Here is a 13092-nt window from a genome sequence, read left to right on the forward strand (position 1 = left end):
CACCAAGGTGAACCAAGAGCTACACATAAGCTAGGCCTTCAATCCTAGCTTGAGCAACAACCAAACCTGAGTTGAAACCCTAGTTTCCATGAGCAGCAAAAGGTATCTCTTCCAGTCCTTTCTCCATGTGAATTAATTCAATTCTAGCTATAACTTTAGCACTAAAGTGGATACATCAAAAGGGGAATTGATCACATGTGGAAGATCAATCAAAGAAGGGAGTTTTAACCCTCCTTATCGAGTCCAGCAACTCGGCACAAGTGCTGGATTCACAAATCCCACGCCGTTTTACTCGATCCATGATTCAGGACCATAACAACATGGTATCAAAGCTATTTTCTCGGCCTACGATGACTGTACACACGAGGGGATACAGAAGACCTTGCACATAATTCAAGCTGATTTTTACTGGCAAGCCATGAAGCCCTCTTTTGCGACTTATGTAGGCGACTATTAGGTCTACTAGCGCAGCAAAGCCGAGCACTTGAGTTCGGACAGTCTTCTCCAGCCTTTGGCCCTTTCTACGCAGGTTTGGGCCAACATTTCGATGGATTTTGTGGAAGGTCTACCCCTGTCCTCCAGCAAATTCGTACTTTTCATGGTGGTTGATAAACGCTCATCCTTATACAGCAACATGGGTTGCTCAGACTTTCCTGGAGCAAATAGTCCGCTTACATGGCATTCCAGAATCCATTGTGAGTGACCGTGATGACGTTTTCAGGAGCACCTTTTGGCAGGAACTCTTTCACCTAAGTGAGACTAAATTGAAGTTCTCCTCCGCCTATCATCCGTAGACTAATGGGCAGACAGAGGTGGTGAACCGCACCATCAAGATGTATCTACGGTGCTTGGTGGGTGAACATATGCGGCAATGGGTTCAATGGCTTCCGTGGGCCGAATATTGTTACAACACTTCGTTCCACTCTGCCTTGCAATCCACTCCTTTCTGGGTTCTATATGGCCTGGATCCACCTCGCCTTCTCTTGTACAACCTAGGGTCTGTTATGCATGCGATAACATTATTATTTTAGCTTTTTTCTTTAATTTTCTTTATTTTATTTCAGTTTTAGGTCACATGGGTATTTTTGGAATTATTTATTAATAGGGATATTTTTGGAATATTTTATTCATAGGAATATTTTTGTAATATTTTATTAAACCCTAACTGGGTGAACCTAATTTAAGGGGTAAGAGTAATGAGAAAGGGGGATTGAAGTATTGACAATTAGGTTAAATCTAGCATAAACAGGCTTGAGATCACCTTCTTGATCTCGAGGTTAGGGTTTTCCTCAAAAACCCACGTATTTTCTCATCCTCCATTGATCTTCGTCTTCCCATGTCTTCATACTATCCCTACAATAATGCATGGAAGACCCGTAACCCGTGACAGATCCCAAATCGTCCCAAAGAATCCTTGTGTCAGATCCGGGACCGTAACAACTGGTATCAAAGCGGGATTACAAGGGGTTATTCTATATCGCAAGAAAGATGGATTAATATGGGAAGGAATTGGAAGAAATACGATCACGGTTAGATACTTCCATTGAACGTTATGCAAGAGAGGAACTCGCTGCTGCAGCAAAACAGGTCACACGACCTCAAATCTTCGACCACATATGCACAAGCGGTAGCAGAAGCTATTTCGGACAGGGCAACAGGCCAAGGGCTGGAAAAATCAAATTTTTGTCCCGTTTACTGGCCGAATCACCTGCGGAAGGTTTGGGGGTGACTCCAAACCCCTTAACCTGGAAAACCGGAATTCCACAGGCGACGCCAAAAAAATCAGCCAGTGGAGAAGCCCCTAAGGGGTGCTGTTCTCCGTTGGAGAAAGTTCAGCGGGCACCCAACCTCAACACTCCAGAAAAATTCAAGATTTCCGCTTCAGGAAGTCCAAAGCCTAACAGCAACGATGAAGAGTTTGGGACATCGGAAGGGTCGATGGTGGCGATACTGGTGAGACCCCAAATCTGACTACAGGGGCTTCAAAAATCCCCAAGGACCCTAGAGATCCGAAATCGGAGGGGTATGCGGCCACAATCTTGTCATTCAAGGCTGATTTGGGTTCGACCTCCTCAAATCCATTATCACGGTCTGCAAAAGGTCAGTTTTTCACCGTCCACAGAGACAACCCCCAACCAGCAAAGTCCCAAAGGGCTGCCCTTCGCCACCGAACACAGAGGAGGCTCCGTCGGCGCCGTCGAAAACATGTCCGGTGGGATGTGACTTCCGGCCACCACCTTCCACTCGCACTCCACTTCTCTGCAGACCAGAGCATACCCAAGTTCCAAATTGGGGGTGTAAGTGTCTCGGAAATTTTTTTTTTTTTTTGAGAGGCTTTGTTTTTCTGCGGATGCGAATCTTCAAATTGCAGATGTGGGGTTTGATTTTCTGGTTTCCATGGCTGCTTCGGCTTCGAATTTTTGGCCTCAATGTTCTCTGTTTCATGAAGTAGAGAAACAATACTAGATTGAGGGAATTACTACTACTGTGTATGATTTTCAACATGGAATTTTTTCTGGGAATCTATCAATTCCGCGGGGAACCCACTTCACCGTCATTTGGGGTAAGCCACTGCAACGCCACCGAATTTTCTGTCTCTCTGAACATAAATTTCCAAGCTTCATGGGAGCTCCGAATGCTAGGGCGCTGTTCAATAGAATGCCTCAAAGTCATGTTGTTCGATTTCTTGTTTCTGCATAGTAGGCTAGACAGCAATGGTATGCTCTGTATCCCGAGGAAGGGCCATGGTATGAATTACTAATCATACCTCTTCAGTTTGAGCTGCTGTGTTCCGATTTTGTAACGAGTTTATGTGCAAAATTTAAAGCCTGGGATGATGAGATGTATGATACGAACACCAACTCCCCTTACCATGCTGCAAATACAGCAATCAGTGAGGATTTGGGACAAGTGGAGTACATTTTGACTGATCAGATAGGAACCCTCACAAAAAATAGAATCATCTTCCACAGATGCTGTATAAATGGAAAATTGTATGGAAATGAAGTTGGAGATGCCATAAACGATGTGGAACTGCTTGATGCTGTTGCTACCTATGATTCTGAGATCGTCAGATTTGTCACAGTAATGGCAATATGCAACACAGTTATTCCACTTAAAAGCAATAGTGGAGCTATAATTTACAAGGCTCAGTCCCAGGATGAGGAAGCCCTTGTTAAGGCTGCTGCTTGCTTGCACATGGTTCTCTTCAACAGAAATGGAAATTTTATTGAAGTGACACTCAATGGGTCAATTATTCAATATGAGTTCTTGGATACTCTAGCATTTCCCTCAGATAGGAAAAGGATGTCAGTTGTCATCAAAGACTGCCAGAATGGAACGATTCTAAAGGGGCAGAATGTGGACTCAATAGCACACCGACTCACACAATGAAGGAGGCAACAACAACACACTTAATAGGATTTATTTCTTATATTACTTTGAGTAGGATTTATTTCTTATATTACTTTGAGTAGGATTTATTTCTTATATTGTTTTAAGTAGGAGTTATTTCTAATTACTTTTATATGTAGGGGCATTATGGGAATTATTGTAACCCTAAACCTAAAACTCCATGACGTGATCTATTTAAAGGGAAAGAATGAATGAATGAGGCAAGCATAGAGATTTTAGAATAACCTAGTGTAAACAAGCTGAGATCACCTCTTGATCTCGAGTTTAGGGTTTACTCCAAAAATCCAATGTATCCTTCACCCTCCATTGCCATCCATCTTCATCCACCTTTATCCTCCATCATCCATAGCTGGAAGAGGAGCTTCCTGCCCCTTTTTCGAGCCCAAAGAGAGGGCCTTCCCTCCTTCTCAGTGTCAACAGCCAGCAAGGGTTCCAACCCTCTTGACGAGCAGAAAAAGGAAGGGTTTTTTGGTTCTTCCACGTTAAGGTCTGGTGCATCTCTTCCTAGCTTGGAAGCATCACGGAAATCTAGCATCCACGTCCACCAAGGTGAGCCAAGACCTACACATAAGCTAGGCTTTCAATCCTAGCACGAGCAGCAACCAAACCTGGGTTGAAACCCTGGTTTCCGTGAGCAACAAAAGGTATCTCTTCCCGTCCTTTCTCCATGTAAATTAATTCAATTCTAGCTATAACTTTAGCACTAGAGGGGGTACATAAAAAGGTGAATTAATCATGTGTGGAAGATCATTGAAAGAAGGGAGCTTTAACCCTCTTATAGAGTCCAACAACTCGATACAAGTGCTGGATTCTCAAATCCCACGCCGTGTTACTCGATCCATGGCCCGGGACCATAACAAAATTATAGACTCTTTTTGGAATTATCTCCCTCTAAAATTTTTCATTGTGCATTTCCATTTTAGATGTATACTTTTTTCTTAAATAAAAATTGAATATCCACTTCCCCTTCATCACATAAATAAGAAAAGAGATAAAAACGCAAATAGATCACAACAAAATGAAAATTTTAGAGTTTATGTATGGAAAAAGTTTAAAACGATAACAAATGTAAATAAAGAAAATTTATTCACACACCACAAATGAACACAAAAGTTTTGTTATCCAAATTTGGGAAATTCCACTAGTTCAACCCTAATAGGTTGGAATTTTATACGAAAGAAATTTCTCCACATGTTTTTAACATGGATATGCATGCTTGAAACATGTTAAAGATGCAAATGACATAGGGATCCAAATCTTTTAAAGAGAATAACAACGCTCATTAAATTCACAAGTGAACGTGTGGTGGGCTATTTACCCGAGTCAAACAAGCCATTATTTTGCCCACTTGAAAAAAGATGACCCAAAAATCATAAATGATTGTAAAGTGATTTATTATGCATAACGGGCTATATTTTTGTAAGAAATGACTTATGGATTGGGAGTCAACACTCGGTTAAAAATCCCCCCCCCCCTCCCCCTTTTCCCGAGGATTGAAAAACCTAATATATAAAAACTAAAAACAGTTTAAAATCCCTAAAAATTACAATCACTTTTGGAATTATCTCCCTCTACATTTATGAATTGAGCATTTCTATTTTAGATGTTTACTTTTTTCTTAATCAAGACTTGAGTTTCCAGTTCCCCTTCATCTCATAAACAAGAAAAGAGATGAAAACACAAATAGATCACAACAAAATGAAAATTTTAGATTTTATGTATGGAAAAAGTTTAAAACAATAACAAATTTAAGTAAAGAAAATTTATTAACACACCATAAAGAATTAAAAAATTTTGTCATCCAAGTTTGGGAAATTCCATTAGTTCAACCCTAATAGCTTGAAATTTTATAAGAAAGAGATTTCAACACATGTTTTAAAAATGGATATGCATGGTTGAAACATGTTAAAGATCCAAATTATCTATGGATCCATATCTTTTCAAGAGAATAACTAAAGCTCATTACATTCTCAAGTGAACGTGCGCTGGGATATTTACCAGAGTCAAACAAGCCATTATTTTTCCCACTTAAAAAAGCTGACCTAATAATCAATGATGCTTGTAAAGTGATTTATCATGCGTACCAGGCTATATTTTTTAAGAAATGACTTATGGATTGTGAGTCAACACTCAGTTAAAAATCCCCTGCCTCCCCCTTTTCCTGACGATTGCAAAACCTAATATATAAAAACAAAAAAGAGCTTGCAATCCCTAAAAATTACAGACACTTTTTGGAATTATCTCCCTCTTCAATTGTACATTGTGCTTTTCCATTTTAGATGTATAATATTTTCTTAAATCAAAACCTGAATTTCCACTTCCCCTTCATCAGATAAAGCATAAAAGAGATGAAAACGCATGTAGCTCACAACAAAATGAAAATTTTAGAGTTCTTGTATGGAAAAAGTTTAAAACAATAACAAATTTAAGAAAGGAAAACTTATTCACACACCACAAATGAACACAAAAATTTTGTTATCCAAGTTTCGGAAATTCCACTAGTTGACCCCTAATAGCTTGGAATTTTATAAGAAAGTGATTTCTACACATGTTTTGAAAATGGATATGTGTGCTTGAAACATGTTAAAGATGCAAATGACCTATGGATCCAAACATTTTAAAGAGAATAACAACGCTCATTAAATCTCAAGTGAATGTGCGGTGGGATATTTACCCGAGATAAACAAGCCATTATTTTGTCCACCTACAAAAAGTTGACCAAACAATCAAAGATGATTGTAATGTGATTTATCTTGCGTAATATGTTTTATTTTTGTAAGAAATGACTTATGGATTGGGAGTCAACACTTAGTTAAAAATCCCCTGCCTCCCCTTTTTCCCGATGATTGCCAAACCTAATATATAAAAACTAAAAAGAGTTTAAAATCCCTAGAAATTATAGACACTTTTTGGAATTATCTCCCTTTAAATTTGTATATTGTGTATTTCCATTTTAGACGTATACTTTTTACTTAAATCAAAATTTGAGTTTCCACTTCGCTTTCATCTCGTTAACAAGAAAAGAGATGAAAACACAAATAGATCACAACAAAATGAAAATTTTAGAGTTCATGTTTGGAAAAAGTTTAAAACAATAACAAATGTAAGTAAAGAAAATTTATTCACACACCATAAAGAACACAAAAGTTTTGTCGTCCAAGTTTGGGAAATTCTACTAGTTCAACCCTAATAGTTTGGAATTTTGTAAGAAAGAGATTTCAACACATGTTTTAAAAATGGATATGCATGCATGAAACATGTTAATGATGCAAATGACCTGTGGATCTAAACTTTTCAAAGAGAATAACAAACGCTCATTAAATTCTCACGTGAACGTTCGGTGGGATATTTACCCGAGTCAAACAAATCATTATTTTGCCCACTTAAATAAAGTTGACCTAACAATCATCGATGATTGTAAAGTCATTTATTATGCGTAATGGGCTATATTTTTGTAAGAAATGACTTATGGATTGGGAGTCAAAACTCATTTAAAAATCCCCCGGTTCCCCCTTTTCAAGACGATTGCAAAACCTAATATAAACACAAAAAAGAGTTTACAATCCCTAAAAATTTCAGACACTTCTTGGAATTAACTCCCTCTACAATTCTGCATTGTGCATTTCCATTTGAGATGTATAATTTTTTCTTAAATCAAAACATGAATTTCCACTTCCCCTTTATCACATAAACAAGAAAAGAGATGAAAACGCAAGTAGCTCACAACAAAATGAAAATTTTAGAGTTTATGTATAGAAAATTTTTAAAACAATAACAAATGTAAGTAAATAAAATTTATTCACACACCACGAATGAACACAAAAGTTTTGTTATCCAAGTTTGTGAAATTCCACTAGTTCAACCCGAATAGCTTGGAATTTTATAAGAAAGAGATTTCTACACATCTTTTAAAAATGGATATGCAAGTTTGAAGCATGTTAAAGATGCAAATGGCATATGGATCCAAACCTTTTAAAGAGAATTACAAAAGCTCATTAAATTCACAAGTGAATGTGCGATAGGATATTTACCCGAGTTAAACAAGCCATTGCTTTGCCCCCTTAAAAAAACCTGACCTAACAATCATAGATGATTGTAAAGTGATTTGTTATGCGTAACGGGTTTTTTTGTTGTAGGAAATGACTTATGGAATGGGAGTCAACACTTAGTTAAAAATCCCCCGTCTCCCCCTTTTCCCGACAATTGCAAAACCTAATATAAAAAAGTTAGAAAGAGTTTACAATCCCTAAATATTACATACACATTTTGGAATTGTCTCCCTCTACATTTGTGCATTGTGCATTTCCATTTTAGATGGATACTTTTTTCTTAAATCAAAACTTGAGTTTCCACTTCCATTTCATCTCGTAAAAAAGAAAACAAATGAAAACACAAATTGATCACAACAAAATTAAACATGTTTGGAAAAAGTTTAAAACAATATCAAATGTAAGTAAAGAATATATTTTCACACACCACAAATGAAGACGACAGTATTGTTATCGAAGTTTGGGAAATTCCACTAGTTCAACCCTAATTGCTTGGAATTTTATAAGAAAGAGATTTCTACACATGTTTTTAAAATGGATATGCATGCTTTGACATGTTAAAGATGCAAATGATGAATGGATTCAAACCTTTTAGAGAGAATAACAAACGATCTTTAAATTCTAAAGTGAACGTGCGGTGAGATATTTACCCAAGTCAAACAAGTTATAATTTTGCCCACATACAAAAAGTTGACCTTGATTGTGAAGTGATTTATCATGCATAACGGGCTATATTTTTGTTAGAAATAACTTATGGATTGGCAGTCAAGACTTAGTTAAAAATCCCCCGGCTCCACCTTTTCCCGATGATTTAAAAACATAATATATAAAAACTAAAAAGAGTTCACAATCCCTAAATATTACAGACGCTTTTTGGAATTATCTCCCTCTACATTTGTGCATCGTGCATTTCCATTTTAAATGTATACTTCTTTCTTAATTCAAAACTTTAGTTTCAACTTCCCTTTCATGTCATAAACAAGAAAAGAGATGAAAACACAAATATATCACAAAGAAATGAAAATTTTAGAGTTTATATATGGAAAAAATGTAGACCAATAACAAATGTGAGTAACAAAAATTTATTCACACACCATAAATGAACACAAAAGTTTTGTTATCCGAGTTTTGGAAATTCAACTAGTTAAACCCTAATAGCTAGGAATTTTATAAGAAAGGGATTTCTACACATGTTTTAAAAATGGATATGCATGCTTTAAACATGTTAAAGATGAAAATGACCTATGGATCCAAACCTTTTAAAGAGAATAACAAACGCTCATTAAATTCTCAAGTGAACGAGTGGTGGTATCTTAACCCGAGTCAAAGAAGCCATTATTTTGTCCACTTACAAAAAGCTAACCTAATAATCATAGTTTATTTTAATGTGAGTTATCGTGTGAAATGGGCCATATTTTTGTAAGAAATGACTTATGGATTGGGAGTCAACACTCTGTTAAAAATCCCCCGCCTCCCCCTTTTCCCGACGATTACAAAACCTAATAAATAAAAACTAAAAAGAGTTTAAAATCCCAAAAAATTATAGACACTTTTTGGAATTATCTCCCTTTATATTTGTGCATTATTTATTTCCATTTTAGATGTGTACTTTTTTCTTAAATCAAAACTTGAGTTTTCAATTCCCCTTCATGTTGTAAACAAGAAAAGAGATGAAAACGCAAATAGATAAAAAAAAATGAAAATTTTAGAGAGTATGTATGGAAAAAGTTTAAAAAAATAACAAGTGTAAGAATGAAAATTTATTCACACACCACAAATGAATACAAAAGTTTTGTTATCCAAGTTTAGGAAATTCCACTAGATAAACCTAAGAGCTTGGAATTTTAAAAGAAAGAGATTTCAACACATGTTTTAAAAATGGATATGTTTGCTTGAAAAATGTTAAAGATGCAAATGACCTATGGATCCAAACCTTTTAAATAGAATAACAAACGCTCATTAAATTTCCAAGTGAACGTGCGGGGGGATATTTACCCAAGTCGAACCAGCCATTATTTTGGCCACATACAAAAAGCTGACCTAACAATCATAGAAATGAGTAAAGTGATTGATCATGCGTAATGGGATATAATTTTGTAAGAAGTGACTTATGGATTGGGAGTCAACACTCAGTTAAAAATCCCCCACCTCCCCCTTTTCTCGACGATTGGAAAACCTAATATATAAAAACTAAAAAGAGTTTACAATGCCTAAAAATTACAGACACTTTTTGGAATTATCTCCCACTACATTTGTGAATTGTGCATTACCATTTTAGATGTATAATTTTTTATTAAATCAAAACTTGAGTTTCCACTTCCCCTTCATCTCGTAAACAAGAAAAATGAAGAAAACGCAAATTGATCTCAACAAAATGAAATTTTTTTAGTTTATGTATGGAAAAAATTTAAAAAAATAACAAATGTAACTAAAGAAAATTTATTCACACACCACAAATGAAGACAAATTTTTTATTATCCAAGTTTAGGAAATTCCTCAAGTTCAACCCTAACAGCTTGGAATTTTATAAGAAAGAGATTTCTACACATGTTTTAAAAATGGATATGCATGATTGAAACATGTTAAGATGAAAATGACCTATGGATCCAAACCTCTTAAGAGGAAAACAAACACTCATTAAATTCTGAAGTGAACGTGCGTGGGATATTTACCCGAGTCAAACAAGCCATTATTTTGCCACTTACAAAAAGCTGACCTTACAATCATAGATGATTGTAAAGTGATTAATCATGCATAACAGACTATATTTTCGTAAGAAATGACTTATGGATTGGGAGTCAAGACTCAATTAAAAATCCCCAGGCTCCACCTTTTCCCAAGATTGCAAAACCCAATATATAAAAACTAAAAAGAGTTCATAATCCCTAAAAATTGCAGACACTTTTTGGAATTATCTCCCTCAATATTTGTGAATTGTACATTTCAATTTCAGATGTATACTTTTTTCATAACTCAAAACTTGAGTTTCCACTTCCCCTTCATCTTGTAAACAAGAAAAGAGATGAAAACACAAATAGATCACAAAAAAATTAAAACTATAGAGTTCATGTATGGAAAAAGTTTAAAACAATAAAAAATGTAAGTAAAAAAAATTTATTCACACACCACAAATGAACACTAAAGTTTTGTTATCCAAGTTTGGGAAATTCCACTAGTTCAACCACTAATAACTTGGAATTTTATAAGAAAGAGATTTCTACACATGTTTTAAAAATGGATATGTATGCTTGAAACATGTTAAAGATGCAAATGACCTATGGATCCAAACAATTTTAAAGAGAATAAGAAATGCTCATTAAATTCTCAAGTGAACGTGCGGTGAGATATTTACCTGAGTCAAACAAGCCATTATTTTGCCCACTTACAAAAAGCTGACCTAACAATCATAGATGATTATAAATTGATTTATCTTGTGTATTTGGCTATATTTTCATAACAAATGACTTATGGAATTATCTCCCTCTACATTAGTGCGTTGTGATTTTCCATTTTAGATGTATACGTTTCTCTTCAAATCAAAACTTGAGTTTCCACTTCCCCTTCATCTCGTAGTCAAGAAAAGAGAAGAAAACGTAAATAGATCACAACAAAATGAAAATTTTAGTGTTTATGAATGGAAAAAGTTTAAAACATTAACAAATATAAGTAAAGAAATTGTTCACAGCCCACAACATAACACAAAAGTTTTGTTATCCAATTTTGGGAAATTCCACTAGTTCAACCCTAATAGCTTGGAATTTTATAAGAAAGAGATTTCTACACATGTTTTAAAAATGGATATTCATACTTGAAACATATTAAAGATGCAAATGACCTATGTATCCAAACCTTTTAAAGAGAATAACAAACGCTCTTTAAATTCTCAAGTGAACGTGCAGTGGGATATTTACCCGAGTAAAAAAAGGCATTATTTTGCCCACTTAAAAAAAGCGGACCTAACAATCTTAGATGATTGTAAAGAGATTTAACATGCATAAGGAGCTTTATTTTTGTAAGAAATGACTTATGGATTTGGTGTAAATATTCAGTTTAAAAATCCTCCACCTCCCCCATTTGCAGACGATTGCAAAACCTAATATATAAAAACTAAAAAAAGTTTACAATCCCTAAAAACTACAGACACTTTTTGGAATTATCTCCCTCTACATTTGTGAATTGTGCATTTCCATTTTAGATGTATACTTTTTTCTCAAATCAAAACTTGATTTTCCACTTCCCCTTCATCTCTTAAACAAGAAAAGAGATGAAAACGCAAATAGATCACAAAAAAATTAAAATTATAGATTTTAAGTATGGAAAAAGTTTAAAACAATAACAAATGTAAGTAACGAAAAATTAACACTAAAGTTTTGTTAATCTAGTTTGGGAAATTCCACTAGTTCAACCCTAATAGATTGGAATTTTATAAGAAAGATATTTCTACACATGTTTTAAAAATGGATATGCATGCTTGAAACATGTTAAAGTTGCAAATGACCTATGGATCCAAACCTTTTAAAGAGAATAACAAACGCTCGTTAAATTCTCAAGTGAACGTGCGCTGGGATATTTACCTGAGTCAAACAAGCCATTACTTTGTCCAACCTACAAACCAAAAGCCGACCTAACAATCATAGATTATTCTAAAGTGATTTATCATGTGTAATGGACAATACTTTTGCAAGAAATGACTTATGGATTGGGTGTCAAAACTCATTTTAAAATCCCCCATTGATTGCAAAACCTAATATATAAAAACTTAAAAGAGTTTACAATCCCTAAAAATTACTAACACTTTTTGGAATTATCTCCCTCTACATTTGTGTGTTGTGCATTTCCATTTTCGATGTATACTTTTTTCCTAAATCAAAACTTAAGTTTCCACTTCCCCTTCATCTCGTAAACAAGAAAAGAGATGAAAACGCAAATAGATCACAACAAAATGAAAATTTTAGAGTTTATGTATGGAAAAGTTTTAAAAAATAACAACCGTAAGTAAAGAAAATTTATTCAAACACCACAAATGAACAACAAACTTTTGTTATCAAAGTTTGGGAAATTTAACTAGTTCAACCCTAATAGCTTGGAATTTTAAAGAAAGAGTTTTCTATACATGCTTTAAAAATGGATATGCGGACTTGAAAGATGTTAAAGATGCAAATGACCTATGGATCCAAACCTTTTAAAGATAATAACAAACGCTCATTAAATTCTCAAGTGACAGGCGGGGGGCTATTTACCCAAGTTGAACAAGCCATTATTTTGCCCACATACAAAAAGCAGACCGAACAATCATACAAGATAGTAACATGATTTATCATGCATAACGGGATATAATTTTGTAAGAAGTGACTTATGGATTGGGAGTCAACACTCAGTTAAAAACCCCCCACCTCCCCTTTTTCTTGACGATTGCAAAACCTAATTTATAAAAACTAAAAAGAGTTTAAAATTCCTAAAAATTACCGACACTTTTTGGAATTATCTCTCTCTACATTTGTGCATTGTTCATTTCCATTTTAGATGTATACTTTTTTCTTAATCAAAACTTGAGTTTCCACTTTTCCTTCATCTCGTAAACAACAAAAGAGATGAAAGCACAAATTGATCACAATAAAAAGAAAATTTT

General features: G+C 34.8%; 1 protein-coding gene across 1 annotated transcript; it reads left to right on the forward strand.

Annotated features, from left to right (window-relative positions):
• Positions 1-2503: 2503 nt before the first annotated feature.
• LOC137935256 (phospholipid-transporting ATPase 2-like) lies at positions 2504-3393 on the forward strand. Its single transcript, XM_068779945.1, has 2 exons — positions 2504-2563; positions 2704-3393. Exons 1-2 carry the CDS (start codon positions 2504-2506, stop codon positions 3391-3393), a joined length of 750 nt encoding a protein of 249 aa, XP_068636046.1.
• Positions 3394-13092: the final 9699 nt, after the last annotated feature.

The sequence above is a fragment of the Aristolochia californica genome, unplaced genomic scaffold (genome assembly GCF_029961685.1).
Source record: "Aristolochia californica isolate CCGP_79_NKW_82.1479 unplaced genomic scaffold, dmAriCali1.0.hap1 SCAF_6, whole genome shotgun sequence".
Lineage (NCBI taxonomy): Eukaryota > Viridiplantae > Streptophyta > Magnoliopsida > Piperales > Aristolochiaceae > Aristolochia > Aristolochia californica.

Coding starts and splice junctions, on each gene's coding strand:
- LOC137935256 (XM_068779945.1), top strand. CDS start 2,504: ATGGAATTTTTTCTGGGAATCTATCAATTCCGCGGGGAACCCACTTCA. Junction 2,564..2,703: donor CCACTTCACCGTCATTTGGG/GTAAGCCACTGC, acceptor TCTGCATAGTAG/GCTAGACAGCAATGGTATGC.